The 21,798-nt window shown below is 36.5% G+C and overlaps 1 protein-coding gene across 2 annotated transcripts in view; it reads left to right on the forward strand.

Moving 5' to 3' along the window:
• GYS2 (glycogen synthase 2) overlaps positions 1 to 21,798 on the forward strand; it is a 54,858-nt gene that overhangs the window by 23,868 nt on the left and 9,192 nt on the right. For both annotated transcript variants that reach the window (XM_059402843.1, XM_059402844.1), the window contains exons 6-12: positions 3,960 to 4,077; positions 4,240 to 4,360; positions 6,686 to 6,792; positions 7,897 to 7,956; positions 9,067 to 9,145; positions 10,163 to 10,276; positions 21,125 to 21,251. In XM_059402843.1, the coding sequence (XP_059258826.1) occupies positions 3,960 to 4,077; positions 4,240 to 4,360; positions 6,686 to 6,792; positions 7,897 to 7,956; positions 9,067 to 9,145; positions 10,163 to 10,276; positions 21,125 to 21,251 (726 nt within the window). The remainder of the gene's footprint in view (positions 1 to 3,959; positions 4,078 to 4,239; positions 4,361 to 6,685; positions 6,793 to 7,896; positions 7,957 to 9,066; positions 9,146 to 10,162; positions 10,277 to 21,124; positions 21,252 to 21,798) is intronic.

Here is a 21,798-nt window from a genome sequence, read left to right on the forward strand (position 1 = left end):
ATTTTTTTTTTTTTTTTTAAAGAAGAATCCAAGAAATTTGAATAATGACAGCATACAGTTTCCATGTTCTCCTTTTGTCTTTCCAAGTACTCCCCAGGGTTCACTTGGATTCTCACTGCCATGCCCCTTACAGAAGTTAACTCCATCAATATGCTATTTCTTTCTTGCATCCTTCTTGTTTCTTGTCTACAGTATCTTTTCTGTGCTTGCAAAATGCTTTGGTTTTTTTTTTCCTATTCTAAAATAAAACTTTCTCTTGAGGCTGCTCTTTTATCGAATGTCCACACAATCTTATCCTTCCTCCTGCTGCCAAATACACCTTCGTTTGTGAAACACTTGAAAAGTTCCAGAGGAATTAAAGTCATAATAAAGTGATATTAATATATATTCTTGGCTTCTATATCTTTTTGGACAAGACAGCTGATTGTCACAGTGGATAAAGGTGTAGACCTCAGAGCCAGACTGCTTTAGTTTTATTTTAATTTATTTTAAAGATTGATTTATTTATAAATAAATAAACTTATTTATTTATAAATAAAGAGCAAGTACATGGGGTGTGGGGAGCAGTAGAAGGAGAGAGAGACTCTCAAGTCAACTCTGAGCTGAGCATGGAATCCGTCACAGTGCTCGATCTCATAACCTTGAGTTCTAAACCTGAGGGAAATTAAGAGTCCAAAATTTAGCCAACTGAGCCATCCAGATGCCTCCAGGCTGCCCTGGTTTTGAATCCTACCTCTGTTACTTTGTAATTACTTGATCTTGGGCAAATAACTTAACCTCTCTATAGGTTAGATTCTTCTCCTATAAAATGTGGATAGCAAAATAAGTTACTTTATATGATTTTCTAAAAACAAAGCTAATATTTGTCAAATACACTAGAGTCTAGAACAAAGCACTATATAATGTTATGGAAAGGGAAATACATAGTAAGAGGGGATTGTCTACTGTCCTATAGGAATTATTCACATGAGGGTTTTCACTAGAAACTTTGGCAACTTAAAATCGACTCTGCTGTGGAGTATAAGAATTTTCCCAGTTACTTAGTAAAAAATCAGAAGAATCGGCAGTTTGCTATTGCTATGACCAGGAACCCGGGGTTGATTTTCTGGAACCATTTCAAAAGATAGCTTGTTAACTCTTAAATATCCTTCAAAATGATGGCACAGTTATAATTCTAGCTCAAATCTCCATTGCAAAAATGCCCGTTGCCATGTGTTAAATTTTTTTTTTTTACATAGCTTCTTTTTTTGAATTTCATTTGTTTTTGCAGCAACCCGTGTATTCAAGTCAGTAGGTAGTTCCCATCTTGTACCCTGAGGAGTCTCTATCTTTCTTGTCACAGGCTGATTATTCTGGAAAACCAAAAATGTCTTCCTGCTTGAGTAAATCTTCTGGGAATTAGAAATAAAGGACTGCCTTTCCAATTTTCCAGATAGAACATTTCCCATACACTTGGTCAAACAAGATGCTAGGAGGTAGTTTCATGCACAACATGGCCAGAGACACAACATGTGGAGGCAGACTGCATGGATTCTACTCCTACCGGTATTTGTGTTCTCAGATTCCTTAACAGCTCTGGGCCTGTTTGGGTGTCTGAAAATGCAGATAAGAACACCTACCCCATTGCTTCTTGCAAGGATTAGATGAGTTATATTTTAAAGCATTCTGAGCATTTAGAGCAGTAATAAGCCACCAATAAATGAAAACTATAGTACTCCTTATTTGTGCTTTTAATTAGACATTTTGTTGTACTAGTTAATGTTATTTTGGTCACACACCCCTAATTTCCTATTTCAGTTACTTATTCTGATGTTTTATGAATTTTTAGTTGTATGATAGAAACTAGAAATGTTAAGGAACATATAAATTAGTTAATTAATTAATTAATTAATTTTTAAATTTAATATATGAAAGCACACTATTTTGCTACAATGGTACCCTCTCTCAAAAGATTTCTGTGAATTTTTTTTTTTTTTTTTAAAGAAGAATCCAAGAAATTTGAATAATGACAGCATACAGTTTCCATGTTCTCCTTTTGTCTTTCCAAGTACTCCCCAGGGTTCACTTGGATTCTCACTGCCATGCCCCTTACAGAAGTTAACTCCATCAATATGCTATTTCTTTCTTGCATCCTTCTTGTTTCTTGTCTACAGTATCTTTTCTGTGCTTGCAAAATGCTTTGGTTTTTTTTTTCCTATTCTAAAATAAAACTTTCTCTTGAGGCTGCTCTTTTATCGAATGTCCACACAATCTTATCCTTCCTCCTGCTGCCAAATACACCTTCGTTTGTGAAACACTTGAAAAGTTCCAGAGGAATTAAAGTCATAATAAAGTGATATTAATATATATTCTTGGCTTCTATATCTTTTTGGACAAGACAGCTGATTGTCACAGTGGATAAAGGTGTAGACCTCAGAGCCAGACTGCTTTAGTTTTATTTTAATTTATTTTAAAGATTGATTTATTTATAAATAAATAAACTTATTTATTTATAAATAAAGAGCAAGTACATGGGGTGTGGGGAGCAGTAGAAGGAGAGAGAGACTCTCAAGTCAACTCTGAGCTGAGCATGGAATCCGTCACAGTGCTCGATCTCATAACCTTGAGTTCTAAACCTGAGGGAAATTAAGAGTCCAAAATTTAGCCAACTGAGCCATCCAGATGCCTCCAGGCTGCCCTGGTTTTGAATCCTACCTCTGTTACTTTGTAATTACTTGATCTTGGGCAAATAACTTAACCTCTCTATAGGTTAGATTCTTCTCCTATAAAATGTGGATAGCAAAATAAGTTACTTTATATGATTTTCTAAAAACAAAGCTAATATTTGTCAAATACACTAGAGTCTAGAACAAAGCACTATATAATGTTATGGAAAGGGAAATACATAGTAAGAGGGGATTGTCTACTGTCCTATAGGAATTATTCACATGAGGGTTTTCACTAGAAACTTTGGCAACTTAAAATCGACTCTGCTGTGGAGTATAAGAATTTTCCCAGTTACTTAGTAAAAAATCAGAAGAATCGGCAGTTTGCTATTGCTATGACCAGGAACCCGGGGTTGATTTTCTGGAACCATTTCAAAAGATAGCTTGTTAACTCTTAAATATCCTTCAAAATGATGGCACAGTTATAATTCTAGCTCAAATCTCCATTGCAAAAATGCCCGTTGCCATGTGTTAAATTTTTTTTTTTTACATAGCTTCTTTTTTTGAATTTCATTTGTTTTTGCAGCAACCCGTGTATTCAAGTCAGTAGGTAGTTCCCATCTTGTACCCTGAGGAGTCTCTATCTTTCTTGTCACAGGCTGATTATTCTGGAAAACCAAAAATGTCTTCCTGCTTGAGTAAATCTTCTGGGAATTAGAAATAAAGGACTGCCTTTCCAATTTTCCAGATAGAACATTTCCCATACACTTGGTCAAACAAGATGCTAGGAGGTAGTTTCATGCACAACATGGCCAGAGACACAACATGTGGAGGCAGACTGCATGGATTCTACTCCTACCGGTATTTGTGTTCTCAGATTCCTTAACAGCTCTGGGCCTGTTTGGGTGTCTGAAAATGCAGATAAGAACACCTACCCCATTGCTTCTTGCAAGGATTAGATGAGTTATATTTTAAAGCATTCTGAGCATTTAGAGCAGTAATAAGCCACCAATAAATGAAAACTATAGTACTCCTTATTTGTGCTTTTAATTAGACATTTTGTTGTACTAGTTAATGTTATTTTGGTCACACACCCCTAATTTCCTATTTCAGTTACTTATTCTGATGTTTTATGAATTTTTAGTTGTATGATAGAAACTAGAAATGTTAAGGAACATATAAATTAGTTAATTAATTAATTAATTAATTTTTAAATTTAATATATGAAAGCACACTATTTTGCTACAATGGTACCCTCTCTCAAAAGATTTCTGTGATTTTTTTTTTTTTTTTTTTTTTTTTTTGCTTTTCCAGACGTAGTTACTCCAAATGGCTTAAATGTTAAGAAATTTTCAGCAGTGCATGAGTTTCAAAATCTACATGCCATGTACAAGGCCAGGATCCAAGATTTTGTTCGAGGTCATTTCTATGGGTATGCTCTTCTTTATTTAAAAAAAACCTATGGCATAGAGAAAACAATATTGTTATAGTAAATGTTTATCTTTCCCAGCCCCCTTTGAACTTTAACAGAACTCATTTGTACATCTTGTTGCTGTTGCCTTATTTCATTTGAAACTGTTTTGTTTTGTTTTAGTCATCTGGACTTCGATCTTGAAAAGACTTTGTTCCTTTTCATTGCTGGGAGATATGAGTTTTCAAACAAAGGAGCTGACATCTTCCTAGAAGCCTTATCCAGGCTAAATTTTCTGCTGAGGGTAAGAATGCTATAGAACACTGTCTAACACTTTTACAGGAGGACTTCCTTCTGTGGGAAGAACAGAACTTTCTGGCTTCTGAAGAAGTTTCTAACAGATATATGATTGTGAATACTTAAAATGACAATCTTCTAAGAACAGCTCCAGCCTTTCAAGTTACATATTGGGATCGCCACTTTGTTCACTCGTGTATCTGTCTATGTTATCAGGTATTTTTTTAAGAGAGCCATGAGCTTATTGTGTTCTGTTTTAAGATGACATTATAGCATTCCTTCTCCTGTCCCAAGAGTTAACCAGTTGAGAGATAAATATGAAGAAATCAAGCAAATGGAGAACAAGATTCACCATTTTAAAAACCAATAAAGACTGTAATGGGAGATGTGGCTTGTTAAAGGACACCCATAGGCTTCCTGATATTGAACCTTCTGGTAGACCTGGCTAGCTCATCACATTGCTGTGTTCCCCCAACCACAGAAGGCCTGCAGGGAACCTGCACCACACTGCAAGCAACCAAGCAGTTGTTTTCTGTACAACAGGGAAAACACACACAAATGCTATTCCTCTCCCTACTCACCAGCCACACTTCCTCCCTGAGATTAAGAGTTTGAACTATGAAACCAGGAGATGTCCCACATCATGGAAACAAGGAGGGGAAAAGAGGTTCCCAATTCCATGTGGAATCCATCAATTTTTGTTCAGGAAGGTGGGACTTAATATAGGTTCCCAATTAAGCCAGCAATAAAACCTGTGCCAATAGAAGGAGATATACAAAATGGTATCATGTAATAGCTAGTGATTAAAGTTATTGGCTTATATTCTAATCTTATCATGTAAAAATATAGAATAAATAACAGTAAGCTATAGGAGACCAGCATAGAATTTCAATCCTACTGAGATACCAAGACAACCTAAACTTTCCTGAGCTTGTACTGTTCTCCAGTTAATTTTTTTTCCTTGGACATAGATTTATTTTTGCTTTAGAGCAAACATCTTACCAAGTATCCTGAAAGATTTACTGATACCACTTTGTAAGGAAATAATACATTAATAAAAACCCAACTCTGTAAAATAAGACTGAAGACCACAGACATTATTCTAGAATAGGCTGGATTAATCTTATTCCATAATATTTCTGATATGTATCTATTCAACAAGCTTTATGGACTCAAAGTTATTATCAAACATGTATCATGTTTAGGGATATTATTAATCAATTTTTCTATACATTTATTAAACAGTCACTTTATCTTTATGTATGAAGCAAAGGCTAATCACTATTCTAGATATCAAAGGTCATTACAATACTTGAAGAAATTAAAAGAAAGCATTCTCTCTCATATAGTATATTTATTCTTTCATAGCACGTTGGCTACTCTGGAGTGAGTTTCCTAGTCTCTGACTTCTACAGATTATCTTAATAGACAGTCAGACCTCTGAGGGGGCCACAAAGTATGGGTGCCCACACTTAGGAGACAGTCATTTCCAGAACACATGAACATTCATATGTGCACTGTCTTAAGTGAGTTTATGCTTCCACTCTCACAGCTGTTTGGGTATGTCATTTCCTTCTGAGATGTGCTAGGGAAGAGAAAAAGAAAACAGTATAGAATAAAAAAACACCAGTTTGAATCTTAGCTTTGTCAATAATCTGTTATAGTAACTCAGACAATTGAAACACTCGCGCCACTCTTTCAGTTAGTAAAATGAAGAACATGCTAGCTGTTGTTATTATGAGGCTTGGGTTAAGTTAAGCTTTTAAAGCATCCAGCACTGCCTGCCACCAGAGGGGCTGGGCATATGCTTGTTCCTGTGCTTTAGGGCCAGAAAAACAAAATGCAGCATTATGGAAAGACTTTTAAAGGAAAAGTGTAAGCAATCTATTTGTGCAAATTATTGTGAGTAAACTGGAAAAAAGAGATTGAAACAAAGCTAAATCCCCATAAATTTTCCAATCTGAAATTTTAAAGAACTAATTTTGACTTTGTAACATAACTCACATTCATCTGACCTTTTTTTTAACCCCAGAAAAGCACTGTGATACCACTAGCAATTGTTATGTATTTTACCTGCTTAAGGAAAATATTTTATGCATGAATTTTCAAATTGTTAATCAAAAGATCATGACTAAAAACCAGATTTAAATTAATATTTTTGAGTAAAGCTTCAGGAAGGTGGCTTTAATTTCTCTGTGAATCATAAATAAGTATTGTTTTTATTTAAAGATAATTTAAAACAGTTTTTTTTTTTTTAAGTTTAAGGTCCATCTGTTGATGTTTTCTTTTACCTTTGGTAGTTGACTTGTCGTGTTTCCTAATCCCCTACTAGATGCATAAAAGTGATGTCACAGTGGTGGTGTTTTTCATCATGCCTGCCAAGACAAATAATTTCAATGTGGAAACGCTGAAAGGCCAAGCAGTACGGAAACAGCTATGGTAACCTCATGTCTTGTAAATACTCTCAAGCAATTAGTGTCAACCGATTTTTTAAACATGTGTAATTTCTGATATATGTCCTTAAACTTTTTTCTTTAAGATATAATTATTATAACACATGGGCACCTGGGTGCCTCAGTTGTTAAGTGTCTGCCTTTGGCTCAGCTCATGGTCCCAAGGTCCTGGGATCAAGCCCCGCATCGGGCTCCCTGCTCTGCGGGAAGCCTGGTTCTCCCTCTCCTACTCGCTGTGCGTGTGTTCCCTCTCTCACTCTCTCTCTCTGTCAAATACATAAATAAAATATTAAAAAGAAAACATTATTATAGCACAAAGGGTACCTGGGTGGCTAAGTCAGTTGAGCTTCTGCCTTTGGCTCAGGTCACGATCCTGGGGTTCTGGGATCAACCCTCCACGTTGGGTAGGGGCGGAGGGGCGGTCACTGCTCAGAAGGGAGTCTACTTCTCTCTCTCCCTCTGACCCTCCCCCTCTGTTTCTGCTCTCCCGCTCTCTCACAAATGAATAAATAAAAAAATCTTAAAAAAAAGATTATTATAGCACAAGTGCTGCTTGGTTCTCTTCTCATAGGCTACTATGTCAGATTATGTAGTACCTACCAAACTGTGTTACTATAAAAACATTGGAATGAGCCACCATGGAAGGATTAAAAACTCTGTAGAAATATTTAAAGATAGGTCGAATTTATTTTTAATTTTATTGTGAAAATTTAAAAATGAAAGCTAAAGTAAAGACATTTAGTGTAATGACCCCCTCCATTCTCATAGCCCACATTCAACAATCACCAATGAATTTGCCATCTTGTTACATCTATATTTCCATCCACTACCCCACCCTGCCCTTTATCCTGGCCTGAGTATCATCAGGCAAAAAAATGTTAAGCTCTGTGGGCTGCTCAGGACGTTCTGCTGCTTCAAATCTGGAGGTCTGAACTCAAGCTAAATTGGCAACTGGGAAAAACAGTAGAAGAGGTTCAACAAAAGAAACCTGTTAATTTCGAAGGACACATTGACAAAACATCAGCATGGTCACACAAACAGATTTTAAATTGCAACAATGTTTAAATTATAAATCTTCCAATTCATACAGGGACATTGCACATTCTGTGAAGGAAAATTTTGGAAAAAAACTCTATGATGCATTGTTAAGGTAGGTGCTGAGACTACTTCACATTTCAAATATGTTAGGGCTTCGTTATTCAAATTTAATAACTTATACACTATCATGTATTTCTTTTGTTCCAAATATAAAAGAATTATTAGCCTTTGAATATGTATTATATTATGGGAACGGGTTTTGTTTTACCCATCATCTGAAAAATACTTATAAACAGGTTGTACAAATGTGACATCATCACATAGACAAATTAGGTTCTAATTCAATGAGATTCTCAATAGGGGTTAATATGTCAATGTGAAACTGATGGAGATTTCATGAAACTTATAAGTTAAGATATGTATTGACTTTATATATTAAATACCTATATTTATTTATATACTAAGTTTATATTAAGTAATGTTAAGTAACCTATATTTACTTAAAGAATAATAAACATTCAAATACATAATAAAATAAATGAAATATATAAAAGTATTAAAAATTCTAAATAATTAAATCAAATCAAAATATATTATAAAATAATAATATATATAAAATATATGGATTTTATTAGAATATGAAGAGAAAGCTGGTTGTCTCCTGACTGATTGTGGCAAACATGCATCATTTCCTTTAACCTGTAAAAATATCAAATTATAGATGGACAGGTATGGCCACTTGTGAACATATTCAAGAGTAGCCAAATATGATGAAAGTGTCCTCCTGATGGTCAACATTAATGTTTTAAAAATGAGTTCTAAGGGATATCTGGGTGGCTCAGTCCTTAAGCATTGGCCTTTGGCTCAGGTCATGATCGCAGAGTCCTGCCTGCTTTTCCTCTCCCACTCCCACCACCCCCGCCCCCCGCCCCCCGCCCCGGCTTGTGATCCTGTTCTCACTATCAATCTCTGTCAAATAAACAAATAAAATCTTTTTTAAAAAGAAGTTACAATTTAAAAAATTTAAAAAGGAATTTTAACTTTCTTCTATGCTATCGAAATTATTCTTTTATCAAACTTCTTCATGCCTTTGAGAGTCATCAGGAAACCATGTTTGCTTTATATATTTTTTAAAGTGCTTAGAGCACTATCGGACTCATGGAGACATTGAATTGGTGCCAGTTATTTTTATTTTTCTTATTAATATTATTTTGCCCCACAGAGGAGAAATTCCTGACATGAACAACATTTTGGATCGAGATGATGTAACAATTATGAAAAGAGCCATCTTCTCAACTCAGGTAATGAAGAAAAGAGTGACCCACACTCCCAAGATCGTTAAAATCAATTTAGATCAATATTTTAACTTATTAGAATGGGCAAGTTTGGGAAACATATAAACCCAGGAGCTAGAAAAGTCTTTCTTATGCATTTACCTAAATGACAACTTTACTTATTTTCTTTTTTGGGTGCTTTTCAGTGCTCTTTTAAAAAATTTCTTGGGGGGCACCTGGGTGGCTCAGTGGGTTAAGCCGCTGCCTTCGGCTCAGGTCATGATCTCGCGTCCGGGGACTCCCGCATCGGGCTCTCTGCTCGGCAGGGAGCCTGCTTCCTCCTTTCTCTCTCTCTCTGCCTGCCTCTCTGTCTACTTGTGATCTCTCTCTGTCAAATAAATAAATAAAATCTTTAAAAAAATTTTTTTTCTTGGAATTTATCTTGTATCAACTTAAAAATTCCTTTGGAACCAATACGTCCATTTGAAATTGGATTTGCAATTGCAATTGGATATACAATTGCAATTGTATATTGCAGTGACAACAAAATGGTCCCTAAAAATCTTTGAAAAGCATGGCATTTTGAGTCATGATCAAGAAAAGGTGAATGTTTCTCAGCTGAGAGGACTTTTTGTAAAAATGGAAGATAGGCATTCACCAACATCTTGTCATAACAGTGAGGCATCAGGTACCATCAGAGGACAGGCCTGCTAGAAGGGTCCAGGAAAAGGGTTCATCTTGAGTCACAACTTCAGGACACCTTCATTCCAAACAGGTCTTAAGAGTGGTTAAGAAGTCTAGGCCTTTCATGTAGTGGCTGCAGGTGAGAAACAGAAGTATCATGTGTTCATAATTCCAGAAGGAAGTTCTTCAAGCCTTTGCCTTCCTCTGAAACCTGCACAAAACTTAGTCATCATCATTAATGTCTCCAAAAGATAGAGGGCATAAAAGTTGGATGACATGTTGCCAATGACCTATTGTTGAAATTAGTCACACTTATTAATTCGTCCCACAATTGACATTTTCTTTCCTCTATGACTTCAGCGACAGTCTTTGCCTCCAGTGACCACTCACAACATGATTGATGACTCCACCGATCCCATCCTCAGCACCATTAGACGGATTGGACTTTTCAACAGCCGCACAGACAGAGTCAAGGTAGAACTAATTGTTTATGTAAGGCACTTCAAAATGACTTAGAATATATTTTTTCAGAATTTATCAGAAGACTCTTGTATTTGTTTTGATAACTTTGAGAAAGATTTCAAATGATATTTCTAAAAAAAAATTAATTCTGTTTCCTCTTTTGGGTAATTAAAATATAAAAGATAATGACTATTTTAGTATCATTTGTAAGATTGTACAATATCAACAGTAAGAATAGGAAAATTGTTTAATTTTTAATGATACAAACATATTCTAAGAGTTGTTTTTTAGATTCACTATGAATTTAGTGAATCCCTGAAATGAAAATGAATTATCTTTGTTTCTTCTTAATAAAGTTGAACTTTAAGTGGATAATACGAGAAGCTTCCAGTTTCAGAGAGTCTGGCTCATGATATTTTTATGGAATTTTCTATAAAATTCATTCTGTTGACACTTGAGTTTCTAAATGATTAAGCCCAGTGTGAGTTGTATGAATGAGACCTGATTTCTGCTCTTGTGGAGCTTAGTCCCTCAGGGTTGTACTGAGGGGGCACTATGCTCAGGCACAGTGCTAAGTGTGGGCATAGTGGTGAACATATAAACAGACAGTTGCTTATCTCTACTCAATCCCATTCAGCAGTATTTAAGATCAGGTTGTCACAAGATTTTACCAAACTTTTCAAAGGTCCCACTTTTTCTTCTTTCTTTCACCTTTAGCAGATAACCTGAGAATTCAGCATACAAACTCCTTAAGTGTCCCTAAAATATAGATCTTTTACTTATTCTCACTTCTTTTCCTTTGGGTTCTGAGGATTGCTCTGGGATCTCATTCCCTCTGACATTCTTGGGAAACTTACCTTGTTAACCTTCCCTTATACTGCAGGTTTACTAGCTCCTTCCCTTGCTGTCTACCAATATTCCTTAAATTTTCTCACTTTACAGGGACACCTGTGTGGCTCAGTTGGTCAAGCGACTGCCTTGGGCTCAGGTCATGATCCTGGAGTTCCAGGATCAAGTCCCGAATCAAGTCCCTGCTCAGCGGGGAGTCTCCTTCTCCCTCTGACCCTCCCCCACTTCATCATGCTCTGTCTCTCAAATAAATAAATAAAATTTTTAAATTTTTTTTCTCACATTACAAAGCAAACAAACTTTGCTTTAACCTGGCCTTCTCTTGATGTTTTTGAATGTTTTGGTCTTTTCTATTCTTCCCTGCAAAATCTCTTGGAAAAAAAAAAGTCTATTTGTAAATTAATTCCTCCTGCTGCATTTAGTATTTAGTATGAGTAGGTGTGGTGGAGGGAGACAAGTTAGGGACCTTCTGCCACAGAACAGGTGAGAGATGATAAGGGACCCTTACAAAGGTCATGCCAGAAGTGCTAGAGAGGACAGAATAATGGGAGAGGCAGCTGCATATAGAAAAGATCATCTTTTGTAACCAAAGATCATTGGGAGGGAAAAAGAGGGAGAAGGCAAGGATGATAAACTTCTGGCTTCAGTATTTCGTCAGTACTATCTAAAAACTAGGGAAAGGCTTTTATCAGATTTGAGTTCAGTTCTTGGTAGATTGTGTTTGAGTTATACGTGAGTTATTCAAGTTAAGATGTTTCGTGGGGACTTAGAAAACATAAGACAGTCATGAAGGGAGCTATCAGTGGAGGGTCAGCGGGGGATGCCAGGGAATGAGGACCCTGCCATGCTGAAAGACCAGGCTGAATGAGCAGAGAAAAGTGTGGACCCAAGAAAGCCTCAAGATTTAAGAGGAGAGTAGAGGAGGAAAAGTCAGTGCAAGAAAGGAGCAAGAATTAGAAGAGAAAAATATCTCAGAAATCAGGGCAGGGGAAATTTTCGTGATGGTAGATAGCAATAGCTCCTAGTACAGAACTAAATGATACAAGCTGGTGTTTTTCCAAGACTTTATTTATATGTTAGAGAGAGAGAGAGATTACAAGTAGGAGAGAGGCAGGCAAAGAGAGGGAGGGGGGGAAGCAAGTTCCCTGCTGAGCAGAGAGTCCGATGCAGGGCTCATTCCTAGGACCCTGGGATCATGACCTGAGCCAAAGGCAGAGGTTTTAACCCACTGAACCACCGAGGCACCCAACACTGTTTATAAAAATGTCTGTTTATAAAATGTCCCATGTGGTGTTATCCCATTCATTTTAAACATGTTCTCCACACATGCATGCGTATGTACATAGATACACACATATTTGTGTATATTTCCCTGTGCCATAGAAATATGGGTAACTTTTATTTTCTCATTTGTGTTTCTGCATTTCCAAAATTTTTACTCCCAGCACACACCCTGTAATATGCAAGCTACACATTTTTCCCTGGAAATGCAGGGACGTATCTCTCAAGGATGCATCATCCTTCACATTTTTCCACACGACTGGATTTGCAGAAACTTACCTCCCTTCCAGAGTGTATCAGCACTAATTTGATCACATTTTCATGCAGTTTAGACCAGTCCTTCTCAATGTTTTTTCTATTGGAAAGGAAATAGTAATGGAAAGAAAGCCTATTATTTTCCTGTTGTTTTCTGTTTTACAGAACTTTGTCACACCTATATTTAAATCTGCGGCTCTTCCTCTAATGATCTGCCTGGCACATGATTTGTACAATAAATGTAGACAGAACAGGGGACTGGAGCCAGACTGTGGTTCATGCTTCCTTTATTTTTGGGAGGACTGAGTTTAGAAGGTCTCCTGAAATTGGCAGCTCTGAACAAAGTATGCTTTGCTGATCTGTGTGTGTATGTGTCTGTGTGTTTTAAAGTACAGTAACAGTGAAGCCATTTCTCAGGAATGGACAAGTAACATTATTTCCTAAGACTTGAAAGACTTCGTTCCTCTGTGTCTTTGCTGATGTTATTCTCTCTTTCTGAATTCCCCTTATTTCAGCCATCCTAATAGCTCCTTTGGGATCCAACCTAGAATTCATCTCCTCCTTGTGTTTGTCCTTAATTTGCATTCATCTACTCCAGACAGAGCAATCACTTTCTTATCTGGATTCTCAAGATGCTTTATTTCTACTACAAATATAGGAATCATCTCATCAAGTTATTTGTATTTTTTAATATGTATGTTCTTTCCTCCAGTGAGACTGTGAGTTCTTTGAGGCAATGATCATATCTCATATACATTTTCTCAGTATTCATTCTCTGAAAAGCAAACACCAAGACAGGATTAGATATGAAAACACTTATTGGTAAAAATGCCTGTGCAAGATAGAGATGAAAGCAAAAGCAGGCAGGGAGGGATAGTTTACACAGTGGAAAGAGGAGGAAGGAAGGTTGAGGAGGGAAGACCCACAGACTGCAGCCCAGGGCTAAACACCTCTCAACCTTTTTTTTTTTTTTTTAAACAGAGAGTCAAATGTCTTTAACAAAAACTAGAATCAATAAAAATTAACAAATGCATGAAAAATATACACACCTAGCAGCACTATGTAGTGACTTATAAAGGGAAAAAGCTGACCACTAACAATGGCTGGTCAGCTAGGGGAAGGAAGCACACACACAGAAGCATGTGCACTCCTGTGTGCACACACACACACAAAATCATTTTCAACAGTACAATCAATCTACAGCTAAGATAGATTCCAAATTATTTTCCAACGCTTTCTTTTTTAATACCAAAGATGCCTCTGTGTGTGGGGGGTGTATGTGTGTGTTGTGGTTTACTGTGATTTATTTCAAGTATATTAGCATTACTACATACATCTCTTCCCTGTATCTAAACCTTTCTTTTATGTTTTACTTTCATGTGTTCTGTTCACCAGCCAAACAGTTTCAAGTTGGTGGGCACACGGGTGCCTTATTCTATGAGCAATCACATGCAACAACTTTAATAGGGATTCCTATTAGAGTAGGGCTTTTCCAAACAAAAGTTGTCCAAAAGAGTCACTGGTTGTGCAGAAATGAGCTGGCACTAGAACCTCTCCTTGCCAGGTCTATAGGCTGGAGCAGCTGCTGTAGCTGCTCAAGAGGGGAAGCAGTTGGGGCTGTCAATCAAGATCTGTTGTCTGCCTCTAAATCTCTGCCCCTTAATCAATTTACATATTTACTTAATCTACCCCAGTCTTCTCATCTGTAAGATGGTGGTAAGATAGGTCTACACTCACAGAACTGTTGTGAGGCTTAAATAAGTAAGATGCTGCAATTAGTGCAGACCATGGCACGTGGTGAGTGCATGATAGATGTCAGCTTTTATCCGTACTTAGCCCAGTACCTAGCATGTGCTGGATACTCAATAACTTTTAGAAGACAGGTGTAAAAAGTTTGATGAGAGTAGAAAATGGAGGATTTCTTTCTGCCTGGAGAATTGGAGACGTGTTAGCTAGATCCCGTCTGGTGAGCAGGCGTTTATCTCACACATAACAGCTCATCCTGCAGAGAGCCAGCAGCAGTAGATAAGAAGGCACAGAGATACAGAAGCACATGGCTTCTGTAGAGTGAATGGAGAAGGGAGTTTGTCTCACACAAATCATGTTTATATAGATAAGTTCAGGAAGAGTTTGAGACTTTCACTGGTTATTATCATAAAGCAAACGCACGCACAAGAAATAAAAGAATAACCCCTTCACAACAATATATGCTCCAAGCACTGAGATGAGTTTTGGTTAATTCAGAATTAAAGTATTTTATTTATGACTAGTATCCTTTAAAAAGCTTAACACTGACTCATTTGATCACCTGCATATTTACAGAACTCTATATCGAGTGGTTCTTAACTCTTAGATTAACAAGTACTTTATATGAATGCTACCACTTGATCCAGGAAACATTACAGATTGTTTCGAAGTTGAATGTATCATCAATTCTGCCTTGGCAGTGGACATAGTGAGAAAACCCTACAGTGCAGACTCCAGGTCCTGACCTGATGCCAGCACTCTGTGAAAGCAAATTAACTTCCAGGGATCTTAATTCCCTCACAGGATAAATGTGGTTAGACAGCGTTTTGGTTTTGTTTTTTTTTGTTTGTTTGTTTGTTTGTTTTTCCTTACTGATAGAGGGTCTGCTGTGAGCCAGGTGCTTTGCTGGGGGCTTTTGTATATAGAATCTCATCTAATCCTCTAGGTAACCTTGGTCTGACCTCTAACATCCATTCCTCCACCCTGGGCCTCTGTCATTGGCTGTTCAGGGCCCAGAGTAGCTGCTTTCATATTTTAATTTTGCTGTTCTGTTTGGCTGAAACAAAATGAATGAACCATGATATTCTCATGTTCAAAAATGGGCTTTGGAGAGTACAAATTTTCCCAGGCTTGGAGAAGCGAACATAGGCACAATGAATTTTGAATCCCTGTTTGCTGATATCTGCCAGGGATACAGTGGGCTGCTGATTTGATGATTGTCTGGACAGAGGATCTGTGCCTTTGTCTCTTTTCCTCATGCAGTACTTTGCACGTGATAATAAGAACTCAAATCATGTTTTATGGAGGAAAATATTTTATCTATTTTTACTTTGGGATTTGTGATTCTTGTGATTGAGTGAACTATCATTTTCAAATACTAGTTTTGGATATTTTACCATTTTACTGCTTAAGTTTAACCTAGGTCCCATTTGTGGGTCTCCTGACATGTAACTAATGTATATAATTTCTTTATAATATATTCCTAAAATTAGAGTAATGAGAATATCATGATGTTGCTAGGATTAAATAATATATGAGAACATTATTTATAATATATAAAGTATCATATAACTGTTATCATTGTTGTCATATATCCAAATTAGTGTTTTTCTTCACAGTAATCTCTTTGGAAAAATATAGTTATTCTTTTATTATATTATATATGTTATATTATGTATATGTATAATTTAATAATATATATTTTATATGTATATTATATGGCAAATACTATATACTATATAATATTGTGTCATATATTATAACATATAATACATACAGTATACATATATAATATATATCATATATTATGTATTTTATATATGGCATATATTATTTATATGTGTACAATATAAATACTATATTGTATATTGTACATACTACCTTTATACATAGTATATACAATGCTTTTAAATCAGATTTTATTGATTTTTAATAACTACTTAACTATGAGGAGAGGCTGACAAATTACCTAATAATGGTTCAAGAAAAACTTCAATAAATACGAGAAATTGGAGAATTCTTTCATCCAGGTGACCAGTTAAGTAGCTGTTCTACAGCTTTCCAATGATAGTCATTCTCTCTCTTGTCTCTGTCTTTGCATAACATTACAGGCAATGTAGTCTCAGTACCGGCTCATACCAGTACATGAGAGCTCAGAAATTTTGTGAGCCAGTTTTTAAAATAGCCATTTTTAAAATTTTGGCCATTCTAACTGCTGTAAGGTGATATCTCAATGTGGTTTTAATTTGAATCTCCCTGAGAGCTAGGGATGATGAACATTTTTTCATGGGTCTGATAGCCATTTGAATGTCTTGATTGGAGAAGTGTCTGTTCATATCTTCTGCCCATTTTTTGATATGTTTGCCTGTTTCATGTGTGTTGAGTTTGAGGAGTTCATTATAGATCCTGGATATCAACCTTTTGTCTGTACTGTCATTTGCAAATATATTCTCCCATTTCGTGGGTTGCCTCTTTGTTTTTTTGACTGTTTCCTTTGCTGTGCAGAAGCTTTTGATTTTGATGAAGTCCCAAGTTTATTTTCGCTTTTGTTTCCTTTGCCTTTGGAGACATATCTTGAAAGAAGTTGCTGTGGCTGATATCGAAGAGATTACTGCCTATGTTCTCCTCTAGAATTCTGATGGATTCCTATCTCACATTGAGGTCTTTTATCCATTTTGAGTTTATCTTTGTGTACGGTGTAAGAGAATGGTCGAGTTTCATTCTTCTAGTTATAGCTGTCCAGTTTTCCCAGCATCATTTATTGAAGAGAATGTCTTTTTTCCACTGTATATTTTTTCCTGTTTTGTCGAAGATTAATTGACCATAGAGTCATAGGGTCCATATCTGGGCTCTCTACTCTGTTTCACTGGTCTATGTGTCTGTTTTTATGCCAGTACCATGCTGTCTTGGTGATCACAGCTTTGTAATAAAGCTTGAAATCAGGTAACGTGATGCCCCCAGCTTTATTTTTATTTTTCAACATTTCCTTAGCGATTCGGGGTCGCTTCTGATTCCATACCAATTTTTGGATTATTTGCTCCAGTTCTTTGAAGAATACCAGTGGAATTTTTATCGGAATGGCATTAAAAGTATAGATTGCTCTAGGCAGTATAGACATTTTAACAATGTTTATTCTTCCGATCCAAGAGCATGGTATGGTCTTCCCTCTTTTTGTGTCTTCTTCAGTTTCTTTCATGAGTGTTCTGTAGTTCCTCAAGTACAGATCCTTTACCTCTTTGGTTAGGTTTATTCCCAGGTATCTTATGGTTCTTGGTGCTATAGTAAATGGAATCGGTTCTCTAATTTCCCTTTCTGTATTTTCATTGTTAGTGTATAAGAAAGCCACTGATTTCTGCACATTGACTTTGTATCCTGCCACTTTGCTGAATTGCTGTATGAGATATCACCTTATACCAGTTAGAATGGCCAAAATTAACAAAACAGGAAACAACATGTGTTGGAGAGGATGTGGAGAAAGGGGAACCCTCTTACACTATGCAAGTTGGTGCAACCTCTTTGGAGAACAGTGTGGAGATTCCTAAAGAAATTAAAAATAGAACTTCCCTATGACCCTGCAATTGCAGTACTGGGTATTTACCCCAAAGATACAGATGTAGTGAAAAGAAGGGCCATCTGTACCCCAATGTTTATAGCAGCAATGGCCACGGTCGCCAAACTATGGAAAGAACCAAAATGCCCTTCAACGGACGAATGGATAAGGAAGATGTGGTCCATATACACTATGGAGTATTATGCCTCCATCAGAAAGGATGAATACCCAACTTTTGTAGCAACATGGATGGGACTGGAAGAGATTATGCTGAGTGAAATAAGTCAAGCAGAGAGAGTCAATTAGCATATGGTTTCACTTATTTGTGGAGCATAACAAATAGCATGGAGGACAAGTGGTGTTAGAGAGGAGAAGGGAGTTGGGGTAAATTGGAAGTGCAGGTGAATCATGAGAGACTATGGACTCCGAAAAACAATCTGAGGGGTTTGAAGTGGCGGGGAGCGGTGGAGGGTTGGGGTACCATGTGGTGGGTATTATAGAGGGTACGGATTGCATGGAGCACTGGGTGTGGTGAAAAAGTAATGAATACTGTTATGCTGAAAATAAATAAATTAAAAAATGTAAATATAAAAAAAGCCATTTTAAAAAGTTAAATTGTATCAACTTAAAAATATAAATCAACTATATTAAAATGAAAGGTAATGCTCAAAACTCATCACATCCTAATTGTTAATTCTACATTTTATGATGATCTCTACATTTAAAGTTATGTATGGCTATTATACCCACATGGTGGGAATATTCTATAATGGTGAGCTACTGCTTTCCCCATCTCTAGTTCAGTGACATCACAGTGGTAACTTGAAACCGACCATAGTAGGGATATCTAGAGAGTGAAAATAGGTGAACACTCCACATCGTGGCTTGATTAATTGTGTGTCGATTGTCTAGGCTTACAAAGGTGGCGGATGAATATGAACAATACAGATTAAACTTAAAAGGGTTGTGTCCTGAGTCATTACACAAAATTGTGAGTGGCACAAAAATACAAGGACATATTTTTTCCCATATTCAGAAGCTAATATCCAACTTGGGAAAGAAGTCACTATGTCACTGAACTATGAACCTATGAAGTTCTGACGTGTATCTCTGAAAAGATCGACATTCACGTCACAACTACGTTCAGTCCTCAGTTGAAACTAGAATTTAGTTCTGAATACAAGATTTTGTCCAAAGTCAACAAAAGCATTTGGGAGCATTTAACTATCTAAAATTTATAATAAGGAGTTTTATATATATATATATATATATATATATTCAATAGAATTCATTCTTTAGAAAAGTTTTCGGTTCATAGTGAAGTTGAGCAGCAAGTACAGACAGTTAGTTCCCAGGTACCCCTGCCTCCCCCACATTTACAGCATCCTGCACTGTCCATATATCATACCAGGATCTTATATTTGTTACAACTGAGGAACCTACATTGACGCATTATTATCCACCAAGATTCATAGTTTATGGTAAGTTACGCTCTTGGTGCTTTACCTTCTGTGACATTATAAATGTATAATGACCTGTAACCACCATTACAAAATCACACAGAACAGTTTTACTGCCCTAAAAATCCTCTGAACTCTGCCTATTCATCCCTGCCTCCATCCAAAGACTGATCTTCTTTCTGTCTCCATAGTTCTGCCTTTTCCAGAATGTCATATAGCTGGAATCATACAGTGTATGGACTTTCAGATTGGCTCTTTTCACTTAGTAATATATATTTAATTTTTTCCATGTCTTTTCGTGGCTTGATATCCCATTTCTTCTTAGCACTGAATAATATTCCATTGTCTGGATAGTTTATTTATCTACTCATCTATTAAAGGATATCTTGATTGCTCCCAAATTTTATCAATTATTAACAGAGCTGATACAAACATCTGTATACAGGTTTTTGTGCATACATTTTTTACTATTTGGATATTGTATGCTATACTTTCTTTATATCACTAAAATGTATAGTAAACTTATGTACAAATATACACTTATATTTTAGTTTTTTTTCTTAAGCATGTACCAGAACAACATTGCTTAAAGATCATAGTAAATATGTTGGCTTTTACTCTGAGTGAAACGGGAAGCCACTGAAGGATTTTGAGCAGGGAGTGCCTGGCACTGTTTAATGTTCACTCTAATTGTACTGAGTAGAGACTTGGCAGAATAAAAGCAGGGAGATAGGTTAGGAGGTGATTACCTCTGGGTGAGAGAGGATGCTGACTTTGGTGAAGGCTTCTAGTCTGATCTAATCAAGATGAGATTCCTAGTACATCTCTGTCCCTTAGTTCCATTTCCCTGGGCTACCTTGTGTTCTGGCGCAATGGAGGACAGTCTATTATATTACAAAGCTCCCCTCTTTTCTGCTCCAGATGGGGCAAATTGATAAAAAAAGACAGCAGTCAGCCATTAGGAAACAAAATAAACCTTTTTTTTGTTGCAGTGACTGGTTGACTCCCTTAGTACGGTGTGTGACTTTTTTTCTTTTTTTTAAAGATTTATTTATTTATTTGAAACAGAGAGAGACCTCGCACATAAGCAGGGAGAGCAGCAGGCAGAGGGAGAAGCTGACTCCCTACTGGGCAGGAAACTTGATGCAGAGCTCCATCCCAGGATCCTGGGATCATGACCTGAGCCGAAGGCAGGCACTTAACCAACTGAGCCACTCAGGTGCCCTGAGAGGATGTGACTCTTGATCTCAGAGTTGTGAGTTTGAGCCCCATGTTGGGTGTAGAAATTACTTTAAAAATATCAAAGAGATTACTGCCTATGTTCTCCTCTAGGATTCTGATGGATTCCTGTCTCACGTTGAGGTCTTTTATCCATTTTGAGTTTATCTTTGTGTATGGTGTAAAATCTTTTAAAAAATACCTTATTGTCAATACAGCTTAGCAATGTAGCTTAGCACGGTAACAAAAATGGCCATATTAACTCCCTTTCCTCCAATCTAGGCCTTGGAACCTGAGAGAAACTTAGTCCACAGAGTAGATAATACACTGAATGGAGAGAAAGGAAAAAAGCACCCAAGCTTATCTCTTTTTCTTTTTTTCTCCTCTCTCTTTTTCCCTGAATGTAGAACACAAGGATTTTACATGTCAAAATACCGAACTGTAGGAGATTTTTTGATTTTCTTCTCTTCTTTTTTTGCTCATTAAAACTCTCCTTTTTAGGTGATTTTGCACCCAGAGTTTCTATCCTCCACCAGCCCTTTACTACCCATGGATTATGAAGAGTTTGTCCGAGGTTGTCATCTTGGAGTATTTCCATCATACTATGAACCATGGGGCTATACTCCAGGTATGTAGCACGTATAGATTATGGAATGTTTTAAATCTTATTAATCTATTATTTTATGCACATGGATATAATATTCAGAGTTGATATGTAATTTCTACTAAAGTTAAATTATAATAATATATTGTATTATAAGAAAAAAATGTGTTATAAAGGGTACATATTATTGAGTTATCTCTCCCAGTCCCAACTATTCATATAAAGGAGAAATTGAGTGCAGGTAGGTTTAAGATGAGAAACAGTGGTCCAGAAACAGTGTTCTCTAAAACTTATTATAATTTTTAAAAATTAATGATGTATTTAATTTTTAATAGGTACCACAGTCACATAGTTAAAGAAACAAATAGTATAAGAAAGTAAACAATGAGAAGTCTTCACACCATAGTCACTCAAAAAGGAGGTACTTCTTTTAAGATAAAATGTCAATTCAATGACAGGTATTGTGACCCTGACATCATTCCATTCAGACCCTTGCCCTCTTCATCTGCCTTTTTTTTTTCTCCCCAATGGTAGATTCCCAGATGCACTATCTATTTTCTTTTTGTCCCCT

Source organism: Mustela nigripes, chromosome 6, assembly GCF_022355385.1.
Source record: "Mustela nigripes isolate SB6536 chromosome 6, MUSNIG.SB6536, whole genome shotgun sequence".
In the NCBI taxonomy this organism is placed as follows: domain Eukaryota; kingdom Metazoa; phylum Chordata; class Mammalia; order Carnivora; family Mustelidae; genus Mustela; species Mustela nigripes.